Genomic DNA, 23,954 nt, shown 5'->3' with positions numbered 1-23,954 from the left:
CCATGACAACTCCTCCGGGCAGAGAGCTCCACACAATCACTGCTCTTACAGTAAAGAATCCTTCTCTCTATTCTGGATGTCGGACTTGTCACAGAACACAATAAAGCTGATAGAAATGTAGAGGAGTTACCTCTCCGCTCAGCAGGGAGATGATCTCCAGGGCGAAGTGGAATAATCTTCTGGTGGTCTCATCCCCGTCCTCGTCCATCCTCGGGGTCATTCAGGAGGAGGAGGGATGAGCACTGGATCAGCTGGAGGGATCTCGTCCTGCCGGCGTCTTCATGATGAAGGAGAAGATGGAAATCACCGGGGACGAGAGAACGACAATCACTAAATTCTGCCAAATATCAACATTTATCAGGAGGAATCTGGAGGAAAAGACTCAAAACTCCACCGCGGCCTCCTCCGCCGATCTGACCGCTCATCATCAGCCTCGTAGGAGGAGGACGGTCACCGTGGTAACTACACCACCAGCAGAGGACGGTCACCATGGTAACTACACCGCCAGCGGAGAACGGTCACCGTGGTAACTACACCGCCAGCAGAGGTCGGTCACCGTGGTAACTACACTGGCAGGAGAGGACGGTCACCATGGTAACTACACCTCCAGCAGAGGACGGTCACCGTGGCAACTACACCACCAGGAGCGGACGGTCACCGTGGTAACTAAACTGCCAGCAGAGGACGGTCACCGTGGTAACTAAACTGCCAGCAGAGGACGGTCACCGTGGTAACTACAGTGCCAGGAGACAACGGTCACCGTGGTAATTACACCACCAGGAGAGGACGGTCACCGTGGTAACTACACCTCCAGCAGGGCCGTGAGATGAGGAGCAGACGCTGCACACCCCCCATACAATGCTGCCCGTCCCCAACACTGAGGAGCCGCAGTCACAGGGAGCAGGAGCCTCCACAGGAACAGCTCTGATCTCACCCCACACTCTCCTCTCACAGATTTACCACAAACCCTCCTGTAATCTCACCGGAATGGCGGGAAATCTGCTGCTGGCTGACACCAGAGAACACGAGCTGCACACAACCCAGTCACCACAGGTCCGGCTTCACCGTAAGTCAGCCCCGCCCCCTGATCACATGACGGTGACGTCACCACAGGTCCTTCCACTCTCAGTGCAGCAGCTCCGTCCGGGTTGTGTGCAGCTCGTGTTCTCTGGTGTCAGCCAGCAGCAGATTTCCCGCCATTCCGGTGAGATTACAGGAGGGTTTGTGGTAAATCTGTGAGAGGAGAGTGTGGGGTGAGATCAGAGCTGTTCCTGTGGAGGCTCCTGCTCCCTGTGACTGCGGCTCCTCAGTGTTGGGGACGGGCAGCATTGTATGGGGGATGTGCAGCGTCTGCTCCTCATCTCACGGCCCTGCTGGAGGTGTAGTTACCACGGTCACCGACCCCCTTTGGTGGTGTACTTATCATACTGACCGTCCCCCGCTGCGGTGTAGTTACCACGGTGACCGTCCTCTGCTGGCGGTGTAGTTACCACGGTGACCGTCCTCTGCTGGCGGTGTAGTTACCACGGTGACCGTCCTCTGCTGGCGGTGTAGTTACCACGGTGACCGTCCTCTGCTGGCAGTGTAGTTACCACGGTGACCGTCCTCTGCTGGCGGTGTAGTTACCACGGTGACCAACCTCTGCTGGCGATGTAGTTACCACGGTGACCGTCCTCTTCTGGCGGTGTAGTTACCACGGTGACCGTCCTCTGCTGGTCTTGTAGTTACCACGGTGACCATCCTCTGCTGGTGGTGTAGTTACCACGGTGACCGTCGTCTTCTGGTGGTGTAGTTACCACGGTGACCGTCGTCTTCTGGTGGTGTAGTTACCACGGTGACCGTCCTCTTCTGGTGGTGTAGTTACCACGGTGACCGTCCTCTTCTGGGGGTGTAGTTACCACGGTGACCGTCCTCTCCTGGCGGTGTAGTTACCACGGTGACCGTCCTCTCCTGGCGGTGTAGTTACCACGGTGACCGTCCTCTCCTGGCGGTGTAGTTACCACGGTGACCGTCCTCTCCTGGCGGTGTAGTTACCACGGTGACCGTCCTCTCCTGGCGGTGTAGTTACCACGGTGACCGTCCTCTCCTGGCGGTGTAGTTACCACGGTGACCGTCCTCTCCTGGCGGTGTAGTTACCACGGTGACCGTCCTCTCCTGGCGGTGTAGTTACCACGGTGACCGTCCTCTCCTGGCGGTGTAGTTACCACGGTGACCGTCCTCTCCTGGCGGTGTAGTTACCACGGTGACGACCTCTGCTGGCGGTGTAGTTACCACGGTGACCGGCCCCCTGCTGACAGTGTAGTTACCACGGTGACCGTCCTCTGCTGGTGGTGTAGTTACCCCGGTGACCGTCCTCTGCTGGCGGTGTAGTAACCACGGTGACCGTCCTCTGCTGGCGGTGTAGTTACCACGGTGACCGTCCTCCTCCTACGCGGCTGATAATGAGCGGTCAGATCGGCGGAGGAGGCCGCGGTGGAGTTTTGTGTCTTTTCCTCCAGATTCCTCCTGATAAATGTTGATATTTGGCAGAATTTAGTGATTGTCGTTCTGTCGTCCCCGGTGATTTCCATCTTCTCCTTCATCATGAAGACGCCGGCAGGACGAGATCCCTCCAGCTGATCCAGTGCTCATCCCTCCTCTTCCTGAATGACCCCGAGGATGGACGAGGACAGGGATGAGACCACCAGAAGATTATTCCACTTCGCCCTGGAGATCATCTCCCTGCTGAGCGGAGAGGTAACTCCTCTACATTTCTATCAGCTTTATTGTGTTCTGTGACAAGTCCGACATCCAGAATAGAGAGAAGGATTCTTTACTGTAAGAGCAGTGATTGTGTGGAGCTCTCTGCCCGGAGGAGTTGTCATGGGGATTCCCTATAAGAGCTGTAGAGGGGCCGGGATGTCTGTCCGGAGGGGAATAATATTCCCGGTTATGGCCCCAGATTACTGGAGACGGTTATTGATCCCGGGATTTCTACTGATTGTCAGATCTGGAGTCGGGAAGGAATCTTCTCCCTAAGTGTCTCTCTCCATACACAGGATTACACAATAGTGAGGAAGACACCGGGGGACGGTGTGACTCCCATCATCCATCTCCAGGAGTCAGGAGGGCGGAGCCCGGGCCCCATCACAGAGCCTCCCCCGCACTCCCTGCTACATGAGAGGAACAAGAAGATCCTGGAGCTCAGCAACAAGATGATTGAGCTGCTGAGCGGAGAGGTGACTGCTGGGAAATTATACAGGACTGGAGGATTCTGGGTGATGAGCGGAGAGGTGACTGCTGGGACATTATACAGGACTGGAGGATTCTGGGTGATGAGCGGAGAGGTGACTGCTGGGACATTATACAGGACTGGAGGATTCTGGGTGATGTGCGTTGAGGTGACTGCTGGGACATTATACAGCACTGGAGGATTCTGGGTGATGAGCGGAGAGGTGACTGCTGGGACATTATACAGTACTGGAGGATTCTGGGTGATGAGCGGAGAGGTGACTGCTGGGACATTATACAGCACTGGAGGATTCTGGGTGATGAGCGGAGAGGTGACTGCTGGGACATTATACAGCACTGGAGGATTCTGGGTGATGACCGGAGAGGTGACTGCTGGGACATTATACAGCACTGGAGGATTCTGGGTGATGAGCGGAGAGGTGACTGCTGGGACATTATACAGGACTGGAGGATTCTGGGTGATGAGTGGAGAGGTGACTGCTGGGACATTATACAGCACTGGAGGATTCTGGGTGATGAGTGGAGAGGTGACTGCTGGGACATTATACAGGACTGGAGGATTCTGGGTGATGAGCGGAGAGGTGACTGCTGGGACATTATACAGCACTGGAGGATTCTGGGTGATGAGCGGAGAGGTGACTGCTGGGACATTATACAGCACTGGAGGATTCTGGGTGATGAGCGGAGAGGAGACTGCTGGGATATTATACAGGACTGTAGGATTCTGGGTGATGAGAGGTGACTGCTGGGACATTGTACAGGACTGGAGGATTCTGGGTGATGAGCGGAGAGGTGACTGCTGGGACATTATACAGCACTGCAGGATTCTGGGTGATGAGCGGAGAGGTGACTGCTGGGACATTATACAGGACTGGAGGATTCTGGGTGATGAGCGGAGAGGTGACTGCTGGGACATTATACAGCACTGGAGGATTCTGGGTGATGAGCGGAGAGGTGACTGCTGGGACATTATACAGCACTGGGGGATTCTGGGTGATGACCGGAGAGGTGACTGCTGGGAGATTAAACAGGACTGGAGGATTCTGGGTGATGAGCGGAGAGGTGACTGCTGGGACATTATACAGCACTGGAGGATTCTGGGTGATGAGCGGAGAGGTGACTGCTGGGACATTATACAGGACTGGAGGATTCTGGGTGATGAGCGGAGAGGTGACTGCTGGGACATTATACAGGACTGGAGGATTCTGGGTGATGAGTGGAGAGGTGACTGCTGGGACATTATACAGCACTGGAGGATTCTGGGTGATGAGCGGAGAGGTGACTGCTGGGAGATTATACAGCACTGGGGGATTCTGGGTGATGAGCGGAGAGGTGACTGCTGGGACATTATACAGCACTGGAGGATTCTGGGTGATGAGCGGAGAGGTGACTGCTGGGAGATTATACAGCACTGGGGGATTCTGGGTGATGAGCGGAGAGGTGACTGCTGGGACATTATACAGGACTGGAGGATTCTGGGTGATGAGTGGAGAGGTGACTGCTGGGACATTATACAGGACTGGAGGATTCTGGGTGATGAGTGGAGAGGTGACTGCTGGGACATTATACAGGACTGGAGGATTCTGGGTGATGAGCGGAGAGGTGACTGCTGGGACATTATACAGCACTGGAGGATTCTGGGTGATGAGCGGAGAGGTGACTGCTGGGATATTATACAGGACTGGAGGATTCTGGGTGATGAGCGGAGAGGTGACTGCTGGGACATTATACAGCACTGGAGGATTCTGGGTGATGAGCAGAGAGGTGACTGCTGGGACATTATACAGCACTGGAGGATTCTGGGTGATGAGCGGAGAGGTGACTGCTGGGACATTATACAGCACTGGAGGATTCTGGGTGATGAGCGGAGAGGTGACTGCTGGGACATTATACAGGACTGGAGGATTCTGGGTGATGAGCGGAGAGGTGACTGCTGGGACATTATACAGCACTGGAGGATTCTGGGTGATGACTGGAGAGGTGACTGCTGGGACATTATACAGCACTGGAGGATTCTGGGTGATGAGCGGAGAGGTGACTGCTGGGACATTATACAGCACTGGAGGATTCTGGGTGATGAGCGGAGAGGTGACTGCTGGGACATTATACAGCACTGGAGGATTCTGGGTGATGAGCGGAGAGGTGACTGCTGGGACATTATACAGCACTGGAGGATTCTGGGTGATGAGCGGAGAGGTGACTGCTGGGACATTATACAGCACTGGAGGATTCTGGGTGATGACCGGAGAGGTGACTGCTGGGACATTATACAGCACTGGAGGATTCTGGGTGATGAGCGGAGAGGTGACTGCTGGGACATTATACAGCACTGGAGGATTCTGGGTGATGAGCGGAGAGGTGACTGCTGGGACATTATACAGGACTGGAGGATTCTGGGTGATGAGCGGAGAGGTGACTGCTGGGACATTATACAGCACTGGAGGATTCTGGGTGATGAGCGGAGAGGTGCCTGCTGGGACATTATACAGCACTGGAGGATTCTGGGTGATGAGCGGAGAGGTGCCTGCTGGGACATTATACAGCACTGGAGGATTCTGGGTGATGAGCGGAGAGGTGACTGCTGGGACATTATACAGCACTGGAGGATTCTGGGTGATGAGCGGAGAGGTGCCTGCTGGGACATTATACAGCACTGGAGGATTCTGGGTGATGACGGTGTCGCTGTTGTCAGGTTCCTATAAGGTGTCAGGACGTCGCTGTCTATCTCTCCATGGAGGAGTGGGAGTATCTAGAAGGACACCAGGATCGGTACCAGGATGTGATGATGGAGGAGCTCCGGCCTCTTACACCACGAGGTGAGAGGCTCCTTGTTGGCTCCGGTGGATGTGATGACGTCTCTCCGCCGTCGTCCTATAATTGATGAGTTTTCTCCAGACTTGCTCTGGTTTTCTGGTTTGGGCTGTATGCACACGTTGCAGATTTGCCTGCGAATGTTTCTGCTTTAAATCCGCAGCTCTTCGCTGGTTTGTTTTTGATGCTATTTTTGAAAGCTACAGAGAGATGTATTATTATTATTATGTATTTATTTGTCATTTCTTGTTCAACCTCCTCTTTTACATTTGTCCAACCCACTCTGTATTACACACAGATAATGGATAGATGTAGATAGATATATGGATATTTAGGCTACTTTCACACATCAGTTTTTTTTTCTGTCAGACAGGATCCGGCAAATTTTTGAAAAACCGTATTTGTTGCAAATAGTGAAAAACTGATGGAAATGATCTGTTTTTTTTGAGAGAAAGAAAGGGGAAAATGTGCATCATTTGAATGTAAAAGTGCATGAAAAACCAGGTTTGGAGGCCGGATTCATTATTTCCCATCTCAGTTTCATACGTTTATCGCCGGATCCATTGCTGTACGTTTTTTTCGCGGGACAGAAAAATCATTCCTCTGTATGTGTTTTCCGTCCGGCGGAAACAGCTTTTTTGACAGATCCAGCAAAAAAACGGATGAAACGTGTGGCCATCAGGCGCAATCCGGCGCTAATACAACTCTATGAGAAAAAAACGGATCCAGCGGAAAAGAAAGGATCCGTTTTTTTTCAAAACTCGCCGTATTGTGCCTGATGGCAATAACCTGATGTGTGAAAGTAGCCAGATAGATATATGGATAGATATAACTATGTATCTACAGATATAACTATCTATAAATATATTTATAGATAGATATAGCCATAATTATATCTATAGATTTATCCATACATATATAATAGCTAGGCCGATGTTGATTAATGAACATGTTTATTAAAAAAATGGAGTAGGCTCCCGCGCAATTTTCAGCGCCAGAGGGGGAAAGCCGGGGGCCAATATTTATAGCCTGGGAAGGGGTAATACCCATGGCCCCTCCCAGGCTATGAATATCAGCCCGCAGCTGTCTGCGTAGCCTTTACTGGCTATTAAAATAGGGGGACCTAAAAAAAAAAATGACACGGGATCCCCCTATATTTTATAGCCAGAAAGGCTACACAGACAGCTGCAGGCTGATATTCATAGCCTAGAGAGGGGCCATGGATATTGGTCCCCCGGCTACAAATACTAGTCCGCAGCCGCCCCAGAAATGGCGCATCTGTAAGATGCGCCAATTCCAGCACTTAGCCCCTCTCTTCCCACTCCCGTGTAGCGGTGGGATATGGGGTAATAAGGGGTTAATGTCACCTTGCTATTGTAAGGTGACATTAAGCCTGGTTAGGAATCCATTACTAATCCTATAGCAGTGAAAGAGTTAAATAATAAAAAAAAAAAGACACAGGCAGAAAAAAGTATTTTAATATTCTTAATTTCACCATACTTACCATTCTCGATCGCCTGCAAAAAATGTAAAATAATAAACCAACCGTATACTCGCTTTCCGTCGTAGTCCGATTAATAACGAGTGTCCCACGACAATCTCCCCTATAGAACAGTGACATCAGATGATGTCACTGCTCTATAGGCCTCCAGTGACACACTGACAGGAGACAATGGCTCCTGCAGTGCATCACTGAGGTTACCTGTGTTCAGGGTCTCACTTTATAGCAAAGCTTCGTGGGAATTTTCCCACACAGCAGTGCCACAAGTGAGAATAGGGACTATTTCTCAAAGCGGCTGAGCAATACATTGCAGAAGGATACCTTCCGTCATTGTATTGCTGGAGCCCCTGGAGAGCGGTCGCATCAGCTGATGTGGCAGCTCTCCACGGGAGATCGTCGTGTGACACTCGTATTAATTGGATTTCTGCGGATCAGGGAGTATAGTGTTTGTTTGTTTTAATATTTTTTACAGGTGAGCAAGGGCTTCGGGGATCAAGGTGAAGGTGAGTATGTACTTTGTTATATGTAATGTATGTCTATATGTATGTGTTGTGTGTACTGTATGTTGTATGTACTGTTGTATGTACAGTATGTCATATGTTGTATGTACTGTGTGTGTGTGTTGTTTTTTTTTTTTGTTTTTTTACATTCAACACATTAGCCGGATGATGGGACTACTACTGTCCCATCACTGGCTAATGTGTCAATCACTGTCAGTGTAGCAGGCATAGCCCGTTGGGACTTGTAGTCCCTTCGGACGATGCCTGAAAACACACACAAAGCCCCCCCCCCCCGCACAGACCCCCGACAGCCCCGCAGATGCTACGGCAGACCCACTGACAGCTCGCAGACCCCGCTCGCACACACATACACGCACACAGTCACAGCCCGCACTCTTCTCTCCTCCTCCTGATCTGCAGCGTTTCTCCCGCAGCTAAACCACAGATCTTTCGAACATCTGCGGTTTTGCTGCGGATGTGCCCAACTCAATGCAAGTCAATGGGTGCAGAAACGCTGCAGATCCGCACAAAGAATTGACATGCTGCAGAAAAAACACCGCTGCGTTTCCGTGCGTTTTTTCTGCAGCATGTGCACAGCGGATTGGATTTTCCATAGGTTTACATGGTACTGTAAATCGCATGTGAAACTGCTGCAGATCCGCAGCGTCAAAAACGCTGCAGATCCGCGGTAAAATCCGCAACATGTGAACATGGCCTGCGACTCCTTGTTGGCTCCGGTGGATGTGATGACGTCTCTCCGGCGTCGTCCTATAATAGATGAGTTTTCTCCAGACTTGCTCCGATTTTCTCCGTCTGACAACAGCTTTCATTTCCTGATTATTTTCTTCTGATCTGTGAGTCGCGGTTTCTCCGCTGTCGTCTCGTCTTCATCAGTCTTGAGTCTTCGTCCTCGGCGGCTTCTTTCAGAATCTTTCTCCTTCCTTAGAGCATCGGTCACATTTTCTCTGTCCCGTCCTTCTGTCCGTTCTCTCCTGTGAGTTCTTTCCCTAAGTCTGTCGTGGATTGTTACTCAGCAGAGTCGGGGTTAATTTACTGATCATTCTCCCCCTAATCCGCTGTAAATCGTCCGTCCCTCAGAATCGGTGCAGGCTCAATGTCGTCGTCCGGCTCCTCCCTCTTGGCTGACACTTGTCTCCTTCCTTGGTCTTCTCCTTCATTCTCTCTTCTTTGTGACAAATCACTTTTTCCGTTCTGTGCACAAAGTCCTGGATAAATATCGGCAGCGGACCGTCCCTCAGACCTGGAAACACGAGTCGCTGTCCTGACATAAAGATGGGACGTGGTGGAGCCGATCACCCGTCAGTCTGACATGGAGGCTTTCCAGCCGTTCTCCGGCCTCCGCGTCTATTCACCATTCGGTCTGCAGGCGTAGAAGCCAGAACTCTCCGTACTGGAGGAGAAGGTCCGATCACTGCGCAGGGGACTAGGGCACCAAACCACATATAGGGAACCGGTCATTTAAAATAACGTTATTAACCTTTACACATGGGGCTAACCTGCAGGTTTATAATGGTTTAAACTTGCCTGGCGCCTGCACTGAGAGCCCCTCTGCCAGGAGGAAATGAACTTTATTCCCTCGGCAGCGATCAATTCTCAGCCATACAGTTGCGGCCTGTGTTGCTTCAGTGACCCCTCAGTATATAGTGAGCAGCGGCTGAATCTGCTCCCCGGCACTGACTGACGGCTCTAATGCGGAGCCCAAATGCTGAGCCGGCTGTCAGTCAGTGTCAGGGGGCGCAGATTCACTGTACACTGAGCGGTGACTGTAGCTGCACCGGCCGAAACTCTGTGACTGGAAGCTGAACACTGCCAGGTGGAATAAGGTTCATTTCCTCCCGGCAGTGGGGCTCTCAGTGCTGACACCGGGCAGGTTATAAATGCTGTTAACTTGCAGATTAACCCCGTATCTGCAGGCTATTGGCATTATTATAAGACAGGTTCCCTTTAAACGGCACTGTCAGGCTGTTCGCAGCAGTGAAGTGGTTAAACGCCAGCAATCTGAGCTCACTCCACAGACGCACACCTGGCATCCTCCATAGATAAACACCAGATATCAGTAAGGGGTTAATGAGACATCCGCTCTTCCTCTTCATGGGGTCTGATCAGAACAATGTAAGTGGGATGATGATGCAGGTGTTGGCCCTGCAGGGACATCGGGACGCACAATGCTGGTAATAATCAGTGTAATCTCCCGTAAAGGGTTGTTCGTTCAGTACAATATGTATTATGGGGCTTTTCTGTGGAATCTGACCAGACAATCTCTCCTCGACTCCCCGTGTTCATCAGTAAGCGCCCATGACCCCGGTGCCGGCTCTCTAGTGTCCTCTCATATTACACATTGATAGGCGCTAACCGCTGCGTACCGGGGGCTCCCCACAACACCGTCCTCCCGAGCGCTGTGACCGTTAGTCGTACACGTGCACTTTTTTTTTCTCCTTCAGAGTCAGACTCCGATCTTTCCGCGCACTTTCTGCCTATTTTAGTGTTTATATCGAGGCGAATGTTGAGATTTTTCTCTATTTAAGGAGGAATAAAAACGCAGTAACTTGTCTTTTAATAGGAGGACGGCAGGTTCTCTCCTCTTAGCTTTGTTCACACTGGGGGTTTTGCTGCTTTTTTATGCTAATTTTCAGCTGCGTTTTACAGTACCAGCTATGTCTATGACATTTCAGAAATCTCGTGCACAGAGCTTGTTTATTTGTCATCAGTATTTTGTGCTTTGCATGGTTTCTTGGACATAGAGCAGGTCACTTCTTTCAGCAGTTTTTCAGTGTTTTTCACCCATTGACTTGAATGGGTGATGAAAAAACGCACCAAAAACGCAAGTATCATTTTTTTAAGCGTTATTCCATGCTAAAACCTCATTCTTTGAAATAGGGCTTTTTTTTGTCTACATTAAACTTTATCAGCATGCACAAGAGACAAATCTGGGACCTCGGTACCGGTGGTGAGGACCACAACAATGCAATTTAGTCCCTGATACATAAACCTAGAATTACCGGTTCTGAGAGACGTGTCTCATATACAGTTAGGGCCAGAAATATTTGGACAGTGACACAATTTTCGCGAGTTGGGCTCTGCATGCCACCACATTGGATTTGAAATGAAACCTCTACAACAGAATTCAAGTGCAGATTGTAACGTTTAATTTGAAGGGTTGAACAAAAATATCTGATAGAAAATGTAGGAATTGTACACATTTCTTTACAAACACTCCACATTTTAGGAGGTCAAAAGTAATTGGACAAATAAACATAACCCAAACAAAATATTTTTATTTTCAATATTTTGTTGCAAATCCTTTGGAGGCAATCACTGCCTTAAGTCTGGAACCCATGGACATCACCAAACGCTGGGTTTCCTCCTTCTTAATGCTTTGCCAGGCCTTTACAGCCGCAGCCTTCAGGTCTTGCTTGTTTGTGGGTCTTTCCGTCTTAAGTCTGGATTTGAGCAAGTGAAATGCATGCTCAATTGGGTTTAGATCTGGAGATTGACTTGGCCATTGCAGAATGTTCCACTTTTTGGCACTCATGAACTCCTGGGTAGCTTTGGCTGTATGCTTGGGGTCATTGTCCATCTGTACTATGAAGCGCCGTCCAATCAACTTTGCAGCATTTGGCTGAATCTGGGCTGAAAGTATATCCCGGTACACTTCAGAATTCATCCGGCTACTCTTGTCTGCTCTTATGTCATCAATAAACACAAGTGACCCAGTGCCATTGAAAGCCATGCATGCCCATGCCATCACGTTGCCTCCACCATGTTTTACAGAGGATGTGGTGTGCCTTGGATCATGTGCCGTTCCCTTTCTTCTCCAAACTTTTTTCTTCCCATCATTCTGGTACAGGTTGATCTTTGTCTCATCTGTCCATAGAATACTTTTCCAGAACTGAGCTGGCTTCTTGAGGTGTTTTTCTGTCTATTTTTGGTATTGATGAATGGTTTGCATCTAGATGTGAACCCTTTGTATTTACTGTCATGGAGTCTTCTCTTTACTGTTGACTTAGAGACAGATACACCTACTTCACTGAGAGTGTTCTGGACTTCAGTTGATGTTGTGAACGGGTTCTTCTTCACCAAATTAAGTATGCGGCGATCATCCACCACTGTTGTCATCCGTGGACGCCCAGGCCTTTTTGAGTTCCCAAGCTCACCAGTCAATTCCTTTTTTCTCAGAATGTACCCAACTGTTGATTTTGCTACTCCAAGCATGTCTGCTATCTCTCTGATGGATTTTTTCTTTTTTTTTCAGCCTCAGGATGTTCTGCTTCACCTCAATTGAGAGTTCCTTTGACCGCATGTTGTCTGCTCACAGCAACAGCTTCCAAATGCAAAACCACACACCTGGAATCCACCCCTGACCTTTTAACTACTTCATTGATTACAGGTTAACGAGGGAGACGCCTTCAGAGTTAATTGCAGCCCTTAGAGTCCATTGTCCAATTACTTTTGGTCCCTTGAAAAAGAGGACGCTATGCATTACAGAGCTATGATTCCTAAACCCTTTCTCCGATTTGGATGTGGAAACTATCATATTGCAGCTGGGAGTGTGCACTTTCAGCCCATATTATATATATAATTGTATTTCTGAACATGTTTTTGTAAACAGCTGAAATAACAAAACTTGTGTCACTGTCCAAATATTTCTGGCCCTAACTGTATAGACAGATACACGGCGGGTGATGTATTCAGTCTGTGTCTCCACAGATGGATCCAGGAGGAGAAATCCACCAGAGAGATGTCCCCGTCCTCTGTGTCCCCAGGACTGTCCGGAGGAGAATCACAACATCCCGGAGGATCATCAGGTAGATGACACTGGAGCCTCCACAACATCTGACCATGAAGTGATGGGACCTGAGCTCATCTTACATTTTTCTTTTTAGGGTGAAGATCTGATCGATATTAAGGGTGAGGTTATACATGGAGGACAAGAGGCGATCGAAATATGGGCCGATCTGCAGGGTGAGGACGGGAGACTGTCATGTCTGTTGTCACGCAGTAAGCGGCGTTAAAGGGGCAGGACGGCGTACTGGGACCCGCACCTGTCCCTACCACTTTAATGGGGGCCTAGCTTTCCCTTATCTCGGAGGGTACCTATGATGGTTAGGAGGCCCGAGCCGCCAGCGTTTCCCTATCAGTGGCCCCCTCTCCCCCCAAGGGAGGTGGACTGCACCAGTATAATAATACAACAAATATCAGGGTATACAGACAAGGTAACTAAAAGTCTCAAACTCAGCAAATGTTCACACATCCACAGAGGAAACAGAAGGGAAGAGAAGGAATAAACTTAGAAGGAAAACAGGTTAAACATGCAACCAAAACAGCAGACACCAATCTCTGTAAATAAACCTCCAACACCAACACTACGCTCCTTCAACCTCCAAGCCAGGCCGTAGAATTGATCACTGACAATAGCTGAAGTCAGGACATGGTCTATATAGAGGATCAGATTACAAAATCCACAACAGCTGAGAGAGACCCAGCTCTCAGCAACTCAGCAATAAAGTTAACTCCTGCACTGCTGGCACAAAGCAGCCAGGTCAGAATACAGGTGAAGAGCTTCTGTTCACTGTGTGTGAACGAGGCGCAGAGGGCTGCGGTTCTCTGGAACCTCTCTGTCGCAGTAGCCCCGTGACATCTGTTCTGTGGTCACCTACTACTACTCCCATCATCTGATCATCACATGACACTATCTACAGTGTCCTGAAAAAGTTTGTTCACCCCTGGTCAAAATTACTGTTGTTGTGAATAGTTAGGCCTCTTTCACACTTCTGTCGTCTGGCGGCCGTCACAATCCATCCCGACCTAGCGACGGATCCGCCAAAAATGGTGTAAAGCGGATATAACGGATCCAGTATTTCGATGGTTCCGCTAGATGATTCCGTCGGAAAACAGGATCCGTTTCAACCGTCGCATCCGTTTTTTCCCTCCGTTTCATCCTTTTTTTTTTGACGGATCTGTTTTCCATACCTCCAAATGGGAGGCTCCCAAATGTGATTGGCTACTGGAAGATAATGGAAACCTATCTATATTGAGTGTTTTAACTCATCTTTGATAGGTTTTAGAGCAAGTGGCAGAAATGGAAGGAGTTATAGCAAATATTGTGACCATCTACGCGGATTTTGATTTTGAGGCCAATAGGTTGGCAGTGATTGTTCGGGAAAAGGGGGCAGCAAGAGAGCGCATCCTTAGTCAGTGATGTCGCCGGCGCCTTTGGATCCATCCGATCAGAGCACAGCGATTGACCTGTGGCGTCTATTCAACGCTGTACATGGAACTGAGGCAAAACCCGGAGCAGTTCTTCAATTATGTACGCATGAGACCTGAAAACTTTGATGTTTTTGTGGAACGCGTTGGAGAACTAATCCGGAGAAAGGACACCTATTTGCGCTTTTCAATATCACCGGCGGAGCGTCTGATGGTGACACTTCGGTAAGCCTTTTTTTTTTTTTTTTTTTTATGATTTCTCATTCATCATACTTAAGGGTATGTGCACACGTTGCGGATTTTTCTGCGGATACGCAGCGGATTTGACGCTGCAGATTCGCAGCATTTTTCCTTGCATTTACAGTACCATGTAAACCTATGGAAAACCAAATCCGCAGTGACCATGCTGCGGAAACACGGCGTTGCATTTTCTGCAGCATGTCAATTCTTTGTGCGGATTCCACAGCGTTTAACACCTGCTCAGTAATCGGAATCCGCAGGTGTAAAATGCAGGGTGAAATCCGCACAAAAACCTCAGAAAATCTGCGAAGGTGGGAAATTATGAGGTACAGGAAGCTGGGACGGGGAAGGAATATGCAACGGGGAAGGAAACAGTGGGGAAGGCATTTGGAACTGGGATGGATTTTGGAAACGGCAAGGATTTTGGTACTGGAAAGGATTGGTAGGAGAGACAGTGGCTGGGGGGAGGTGGAGGGGCTTGGGAGGTGGTCTGCGCTAGAGCAGCATGGCAGCTTTGCATTACATGCATCTGCTGGTCAGGAGTTAGGTTTTTCATGCTCGTGAGTACTGCCTGAAAAAAACATTATTTGGCGACTGACTTGCATCTGCATCCTATCCAGACGACTGCTGAGTTCACCGATGCTTTTATTCAACATGTTGAACCCAGCAGTCATTTGCTCGGCCAAAAGCTTGATCGCTTTCTGGAAGGATGCATTCGGGTGCAAGAACTCGGGAGCATAACTCCTTTCCTGACCCCTCTGGTGCTGCCGCCCAGAACCTAAAGGTGTTCTAGAGGTGGCAGGATCAGAGGGGGTGAGGTAAAGGAAACGCTAACTCGTCACCAGCAGCTTCATGTGATGAAGTCTGCGATGATGCTCCAGTGCTGGTGGATGGGGCCAAGGGACCGGAAGTGTGGGAAGGGTCAGACGAAGGGTCAGAGGGGTGGGGTCTACTGACGTGGCCCAAGGTGGAGGACTCCTGTGGGATCGCTCTAGTGGGGTCCAAGGTAGCAGCAGGCTCCCGAGTGCTGCAGACGGTGCTGTGAAAGAAAAGAAAAACTAAAATATATATATTGATATTAAAAAGCCCTGGCTGAAACAAAAAAACAAGGTTAGACAGGTAAACATTGTGACTTCATAAATGGGCTGTGGAATATTTACCTTCTGCTCAACATTGTCGACCGGAGGAACGACAGGGCCCTGCCGTAATTGTATTGGCTCCTGCGTCCTCCCGATCCACCCGGGACCTGCATCTCCTTGTTGAACTCTCTCTTGAAGCGATCCCTGAGTGATCGCCATCGTTTCATTACCCTTTCACCTGTAAAGTGAAAAAAAAAATTTTTGGCTGTTGAAAGTGAAACTGCCAATCAGAGCGATTTGTAATATTTCACATGCACAGTGCGCCTGCCGAATCTGGCCGGCAGATTCATTCCAGAGTGAATTTTGATCACTGTGATAGGTTTTATCACAGTGGTCAAAATAAAAAAACAGTAAATGACCCCCCCCCCCCTTTGTCACCCCCATAGGTAGGGACAATAATAAAATAAAGAAAAATTTTTTTTCACTAAGGTTGGAGTTAGAACTAGGGTTAGGGTTTCGGTATGTGCACACGTATTCTGGTCCTCTGCAGATTTTTCCGCAGCGGATTTGATAAATCCGCAGTGCTAAACCGCTGTGGATTTATCGCGCTTTTTCTGCGCATTTCACTGCGGTTTTACAACTGCGTTTTTCTATTGGAGCAGTTGTAAAACCGCTGCGGAATCCGCAGAAAGAAGTGACATGCTGCGGAATGTAAACCGCTTCATTTCCGTGCAGTTTTTGCGCAGCATGTGTACAGCGATTTTTGTTTCCCATAGGTTTACATTGAACTGTAAACTCATGGGAAACTGCTGCGGATCCGCAGCATTTTCCGCAGCGTGTGCACATACCTTTAGAATTAGGCTATGTGCACACGGTGCAAATTTGGCTGCGGATCCGCAGCGGATTGGCCGCTGCGGATTCGCTGTAGTGTTCCATCAGGTTTACAGTACCATGTAAACATGGAAAACCAAATCCGCTGTGCCCATGGTGCGGAAAATACAGTGCGGAAACGCTGCGTTGCATTTTCCGCAGCATGTCAATTCTTTGTGCTGATTCCGCAGCGTTTTACACCTGTTCCTCAATAGGAATCCACAGGTGAAATCCGCACAAAAAACACTGGAAATCCGCGGTAAATCCGCAGGTAAAACGCAGTGCCTTTTACCCATGGATTTTTCAAAAATGGTGCTGAAAAATCTCACACGAATCCGCAACGTGGGCACATAGCCTTAGGGTTGGGTTGGAATTAGGGTTGTGGTTAGGGTTATGGCTACAGTTGGGATTAGGGTTAGGGGTGTATTGGGGTTAGTTGGAGGTAGAATTGAGGGGTTTCCACTGTTTAGGCACATCAGGGGTCTCCAAACGCAACATGGCGCCACCATTGATTCCAGCCAATCTTGTATTCAAAAAGTCAAATGGTGCTCCCTCACTTCCGAGCCCCGACGTGTGCCCAAACAGTGGTTTACCCCCACATATGGGGTACCAGCATACTCAGGACAAACTGCGCAGCAATTACTGGGGTCTAATTTCTCCTGTTACCCTTGAGAAAATAAAAAATTGCTTGCTAAAACATCATTTTTGAGGAAAGAAAAATGATTTTTTTATTTTCACGGCTCTGCGTTGTAAACGTCTGTGAAGCAGTTGGGGGTTCAAAGTGCTCACCACATATCTAGATAAGTTCCTTGGGGGGGTCTAGTTTACAAAATGGGGTCACTTGTGGGGGGGTTTCTACTGTTTAGGCACACCAGGGGCTCTGCAAACGCAGTGTGACGCCCGCAGACCATTCCATCAAAGTCTGCATTTCAAAAGTCACTACTTCCCTTCTGAGCCCCGACGTGTGCCCAAACAGTGGTTTACCCCCACACATGGAGTATCAGCGTACTCAGGAGAAACTGGACAACAACTTTTGGGGTCCAATTTCTCCTGTAACCCTTGGGAAAATAAAAAATTCTGGGCTAAAAAATTATTTTTGAGGAAAGAAAACGTAATTATTTTCACGGCTCTGCGTTATAAACTTCTGTGAAGCACTTGGGGATTCAAAGTGCTCACCACACATCTAGATTAGTTCCTTTGGGGGTCTAGTTTCCAAAATGGGGTCATTTGTGGGGGATCTGCAATGTTTAGGCACACAGGGGCTCTACAAACGCGACATGGTGTCCGCTAATGATTGGAGCTAATTTTCCATTTAAAAAGCCAAATGGCGTGCCATCCCTTCCGAGCCCTGCCGTGCGCCCAAACAGTGGTTTACCCCCACATATGGGGTATCCGCTTACTCAGGACAAACTGGACAACAACATTTGGGGTCCAGTTTCTCCTATTACCCTTGGCAAAATAGGAAATTCCAGCCTAAAAAATCATTTTTGAGGAAAGAAAAATTATTTTTTATTTTCATGGCTCTGCGTTATAAACTTCTGTGAAGCACCTGGGGGTTTAAAGTGCTCAATATGCATCTAGATAAGTTCCTTGGGGGGTCTAGTTTTCAAAATGGGGTCACTTGTGGGGGAGCTCCAATGTTTATGCACACAGGGGCTCTCCAAACGCGACATGGTGTCCGCTAACAATTGGAGCTAATTTTCCATTCAAAAAGTCAAAAAGCGCGCCTTCCCTTCCGAGCCCTGCCGTGTGCCCAAACAGTGGTTTACCCCCACATGTGAGGTATTGGTGTACTCGGGAGAAATTGCCCAACAAATTTTATGATCCATTTTATCCTACTGCCCATGTGAAAATGAAAAAATTGAGGCTAAAAGAATTTTTTTGTGAAAAAAAAGTACTTTTTCACTTTTACGGATCAATTTGTGAAGCACCTGGGGGTTTAAAGTGCTCACTATGCATCTAGATAAGTTCCTTGGGACATCTAGTTTCCAAAATGGGGTCACTTGTGGGGGAGCTCCAATTTTTAGGCACACGGGGGCTCTCCAAACGTGACATGGTGTCCGCTAAAGAGTGGAGCCAATTTTTGATTCAAAAAGTCAAATGGCGCTCCATCCCTTCCAAGCCCTGCCGTGCGCCCAAACAGTGGTTTACCCCCACATATGAGGTATCAGCGTACTCGGGACAAATTGGACAACAACTTTCGTGGTTCAGTTTCTCCTTTTACCATTGGGAAAATAAAAAAATTGTTGCTAAAAGATAATTTTTGTGACTAAAAAGTTAAATGTTCATTTTTTCCTTCCATGTTGCTTCTGCTGCTGTGAAGCACCTGAAGGGTTAATAAACTTCTTGAATGTGGTTTTGTGCACCTTGAGGGGTGCAGTTTTTAGAATGGTGTCACTTTTGGGTATTTTCAGCCATATAGACCCCTCAAACTGACTTCAAATGTGAGGTGGTCCCTAAAAAAAATGGTTTTGTAAATTTCGTTGTAAAAATTAGAAATCGCTGGTCAAATTTTAACCCTTATAACTTCCTAGCAAAAAAAAAATTTTGTTTCCAAAATTGTGCTGATGTAAAGTAGACATGTGGGAAATGTTATTTATTAACTATTTTGTGTCACATAACTGTCTGGTTTAACAGAATAAAAATTCAAAACGTGAAATTTTCAAAATTTTTGCCAAATTTCCGTTTTTATCACAAATAAACACAGAATTTATTGACCTAAATTTACCACTAACATGAAGCCCAATATGTCACGAAAAAATAATCTCAGAATCGCTAGGATCCGTTGAAGCGTTCCTGAGTTATTACCTCATAAATGGACACTGGTCAGAATTGTAAAAAACGGCCAGGTCATTAAGGTCAAAATAGGCTGGGTCATGAAGGGGTTAAACTGAAATCCACATGTCATAAAAAAAAATTTTTTTACTTACTGGAGGCTGACCGCTGTGGCAATCACGACGCCGACCCTGGGAGCTGCTGGGAGGACCTTGACGGCCTTGGCCAGAACGTGCAGCAGACTAGAAAAAAAAAAAAAATGATGTTGGATGCAGGCATATGTTTTATGTGTACTGTGATGTATGATGATCTGTTTTTTATCTGTTGGGTGCACTGTGATGTCTGAAGGAACTGTTTCTGCACAACTTACCCTCTACGCGGCCGCTCCGGGCATTTCACCACCCACCTGGTCTCCTTCTGGGAGGCCCTCTGCTGCTTCAGCTTCCTGTGAAAACATAATTAATGCATATAGTGTTAACCCAAAAGTTTAACAAGAAAAAAAATTATTTTTTAAATTACCTCAATACGCCTAAACTGTGAAGGAGGGCTCCCAGAAGAAGACATGGTTTTGTTTTTTTTTTTTTGATCTGCAATTATAAAGACACTTGTTAGCTACTATAAAATCATATGCAAAGCTTTGTGGTCTTCAATACTTACATCAGGAGTTCTGTGTGGCTGGCTCGGTTGGTCCCTGATGTTTGGCCTGGTACTGCAAGTATAATAATCTGTATTTTTATATAGCGCTAACATATTCCGCAGCGCTTTACAGGTTGCACACATTATCATCACTGTCCCCGATGGGGCTCACAATCTAAACTCTCTATCAGTATGTCTTTGGAATGTGGGAGGAAACCGGAGAACCCGGAGGAAACCCACGCAAACACGGAGAGAACATACAAACTCTTTGCAGATGTTGTCCTTGGTGGGGTTTGATCCCAGGACTCCAGCGCTGCATAAAGACAATTAAAAAAATATGTGTAGGCAGCTGAATTAAAACATAAAAAGTTGCTCCAGTTTAGTAGGATTTAAAAACCTCCCCCTAAAATAATCCCCATAGGACCCACAACCCCAAAAAACAAGGTAAGTAATTTCATAGGTTTATAAACCACCCTGCTCAAATGTTATATCTGAGCAATGTGCAAGCAGGCCAAAAAACACCGTTGTGTAACTCCAAAAAATATACCCAAGGCACCCAAGCCTGAGCATGATATCCTCCTAACATAATGTGCGCTATGCACAAGCTGGTATACCCTTAAAAAAAAAAACAGCAAAAAATACCGTCCTTCAAAGTTTAAATGCCTAAACCCCAGCTGAAAATCTATTGACCACCTATGCTATTTTTAAACATCCATTTAAACAAATCAAATTGTGCTATATGGGTATGTGCACACGATGCAGATTTAGTGCAGAACTGCTGCAGATTTTTCTGCAGCAGAAACGCTGCAGAACTGCACTGTGATCACAGTACAATGTAAATCAATGGGAAAAAAAAAAAGCTGTGCACATGGTGCAGAAAAATCTGCGCAGAAACGCTGCAGTTTTCAAAGAAGTGCCTGTCACTTCTTTTGTGCAGTTCTGCAGCGTTTCTGCACCCCTCCATAATAGAAATCTGCAGGTGCGTTTTTCATGCGTTTTTCATGCGTTTTTTATGCGTTTTTCATGCGTTTTTTGTGCAGATTTGTGCTCAAAAAACGCATCAAAAACGCATAAAAACGCACCTGCAGATTCTGCCAGGAGATGCAGATTTAGTGCAGAACTGCAGCAGATTTTTCTGCACCAAATCTGCATCGTGTGCACACAGCCTATACATTTTCATACACCTTTTATTTAAAAATATGCCCTCAACCAGCTCTGTATTGCATGTTGTGTGTTCCAGTTTTACATACACCGCGCTGTAAAATGTACCTTTGTGAAATGACACTACGTACAGTTTGAAGATCAATTTTTCTTTTACATCACAAGTAGGAGCTACAATGCTCTTTATTTTAAATACAAGTACATTCACTGAAAATGTTGTAACCAATACATGTAAATTTAAAAAAACAAACAAAAATGGACATACAGACACGCAGCACACAAACACACCACCATTACACACATGCCACACTCGCACACACGCCAAACCACACTACTGTGGAAATACATAACAGTAATAAAATAAATAAACGGGCAGCATGGTGGTGCAGTGGTTAGCACAGCAGCCTTGCAGCGCTGGGGTCCGGGGTTCTAATCCCACCCAGGACAACATCTGCAAAGAGTTTGTATGTTCTCTCCGTGTTTGCGTGGGTTTCCTCCGGGTACTCCGGTTTCCTCCTACATTCCAAAGACTCAGAGAACATAGATTGTGAGCCCCATCGGGGACAGCGATGATAATGTGTGCAAAACTGTAAAGCGCTGCGGAATATGTTAGCGCTATATAAAAATAAAGATTATTATTATTAACCACGGCTGGACACACAAGCACACCGCCATTACACACACGCCGCACTCACACACACGCCACGCTACTTTGGAAATACATGACTAATAAAAAAAAAAAAAAAAACACGGCTGCACACACACACACACACACACACACACACACACACACACACACACACACACACACACACACACACACACACACACACACACACACACACACACACACACACACACACACACACACACCCCCCCCCCCCCCCCCCCCCCCACTGGCAGGACTCACGCTAGCTGGCAGGACGTTGGCTGGCTGGTTGGAAGGAGTCTTGCTGGCACATTGAGGAATGAAGCCACATGGCAGGTTTATATAGATTTGGGGCTGTCTTGCCAACTGGCTACTAAATACTGATTTTGAGCATGCTCAGTGATAAAAAACGGAATCCAGCGCTGGATTCCGTCATGTGACGTACCACGACGGATCCTGCGTCCATAGGCTTCCATTCTAGCCAACGACATATGCCGCAGCATCCGTCGTGGAACGTTTTTCCGACGCAGACAAAAAAACATTTCTTTGTACTTTTTTTTTTTTTTTCCAGACGACGTATCAATAAATTCCGACGGATCCAGTGCACGACGGACGAAACGTGTGGCCATGCGTCGCGCTCCGTCGCTAATACAAGTCTATGAGAAAAAGACGCATCCTGCGGGCAAATTCGCAGGATCCGATTTTTTTTTCACAAAACGGCGCATTGACGGGAAGGGAATGACGGAAGTGTGAAAGAGGCCTTAAGCAAGTTGAAGATGAAATGATCTCTAAAAGGCCTAAAGCTAAAGATGGCACATTTCCTTTAGCATTATGCAAAATAATATTTACAGTGTCATTTGTTACACTTTAAGAATTACAAAAAGGGAAATGGGCCAATGCAAAAGTTTTGGCACCATTGGAGATTTCTGTGCTCAGATAAGTTTGACCAAGGTGTCAGACCTTAATTAGCTTGTTAACGTTCTGACTTGTTCACCATCATCGTTAGGAAAGGCCAGGGGATGCACATTTCTCAGCTTTATATAAACCCTGCCTCTCAGGCTGGTTTCACACGTCCAGATAATTCCAGTACCGTATAAAATCGGTACTGGAGTTATCCGTGTCCGTGTGCTCACGTGGTACATCAGTGTGGCACACGTGTGCCGCCCGTGTGCCCACTGGGTACCACACGCACCGTGCAGGAGACAGCGCTAAAGTTTAGCGCTGCCCCCCCCCCACTGGTGCTGAATCCGCGATTCATATCTTCCTTGCAGCAGCGTTTGCTGCAGAGAAAATATGAATAATAGTGTTTAAAGATCTATGTGTCCCCCGCCCTCCCACCCCCTGTGCAAACCTGTCCCTACACACCCTGTGCGACCCCCTCCGCTGTTCTGAAAATACTTACCCGCCTCCCTAGTTGGCTGTCGCTGCTTCCTGGTCTGGCCGCATCTTCTCCTGTATGCGGTCACGTGGGGCCGCCGATTACAGTAATGAATATGCGGCTCCACCCCTATGGGAGGTGGAGCCGCATATTCATTACTGTAATCGGCGGCCCCACATGACCGCATACAGGAGAAGATGCGGCCAGACCAGGAAGCAGCGACAGCCAACTAGGGAGGCGGGTGAGTATTTTCAGAGGGGTGGGAGGGCAGGGGACACATAGATCTTTATTTTAAACACTATTATTCATATTTTCTCTGCAGCAAACGCTGCTGCAAGGAAGATATGAATCGCCGTGTGCGGTACGTGTTTTACACGGACCCATTGACTTTAATGGGTCCGTGTAATACGTGCGCTCCTACGAACACTGACATGTCTCCGTGTTTGGCACACGGAGACACGGTCCGCAAAAAATCACTGACATCTGAACAGATGCAGTGATTTTTATGTGTCTACATGTGTCAGTGTCACTGTCACCTCACGTACCGGAGCCACTGACGTGTGAAACAGGCCTAAGCTTGTGCAAAAATACAGCAGCCATGGGTTCTTCTAAGCAGCTGCCTAGCACTCTGAAAGTGGTGGAAGCTTGCAAAGTGTTTTCAAGTTGACCTTCCCTCAATTTGAAATGTACCGTATATACTCGAGTATAAGCTGAGATTTTCAGCCCAAAATTTTGGGCTGAAAGTGCCCCTCTCGGCTTATACTCGAGTCAAGGTGGGTGGCAGGGTCGGCGGGTGAGGGGGTGAGGGCGCTGAGGTATACTTACCTAGTCCCAGCGATCCTCGCGCTGTCCCTGCCGTCCCACGGGTTTCTGTGCTGCAGCTTCTTCCCCTCTT

The 23,954-nt window shown here is 47.8% G+C and overlaps 2 protein-coding genes across 3 annotated transcripts in view; both read left to right on the top strand.

The window, feature by feature from the left end:
- LOC138657427 (zinc finger protein 84-like) overlaps window positions 1-23,954 on the top strand; it is a 729,030-nt gene that overhangs the window by 89,644 nt on the left and 615,432 nt on the right. The gene's annotated exons all lie outside the window — the stretch shown is intronic.
- Window positions 1,109-15,880, top strand: LOC138657466 (gastrula zinc finger protein XlCGF66.1-like). 2 transcript variants are annotated; one of them, XM_069745261.1, is made up of 6 exons: window positions 1,109-1,204; window positions 2,590-2,736; window positions 3,039-3,218; window positions 5,924-6,047; window positions 12,772-12,869; window positions 12,948-15,880. In XM_069745261.1, the coding sequence occupies exons 2-6, from the start codon at window positions 2,647-2,649 to the stop codon at window positions 13,074-13,076; spliced, it is 621 nt and encodes a 206-aa protein (XP_069601362.1). In that variant the 5' UTR covers window positions 1,109-1,204; window positions 2,590-2,646; the 3' UTR covers window positions 13,077-15,880. The 2 variants fall into 2 exon arrangements, with proteins under 2 accessions (XP_069601362.1, XP_069601364.1); XM_069745263.1 differs by having other exon boundaries at window positions 1,114-1,204; window positions 2,600-2,736.

This window comes from Ranitomeya imitator, chromosome 1, assembly GCF_032444005.1.
Source record: "Ranitomeya imitator isolate aRanImi1 chromosome 1, aRanImi1.pri, whole genome shotgun sequence".
Taxonomy (NCBI): Eukaryota; Metazoa; Chordata; class Amphibia; order Anura; family Dendrobatidae; genus Ranitomeya; species Ranitomeya imitator.
Note: the sequence above shows the minus strand (reverse complement) of the source record. Positions and strands in the feature narration are given on the sequence as shown.

What these genes read in the sequence shown, in the direction of transcription:
- LOC138657466 (XM_069745261.1), top strand. Translation starts at nt 2,647, where the DNA reads ATGACCCCGAGGATGGACGAGGACAGGGATGAGACCACCAGAAGATTA. An exon ending in TCTCCCTGCTGAGCGGAGAG is followed by an intron (nt 2,737 to 3,038) that starts GTAACTCCTCTA and finishes CTCCATACACAG; the next exon opens with GATTACACAATAGTGAGGAA. An exon ending in ACATCCCGGAGGATCATCAG is followed by an intron (nt 12,870 to 12,947) that starts GTAGATGACACT and finishes TTTTCTTTTTAG; the next exon opens with GGTGAAGATCTGATCGATAT.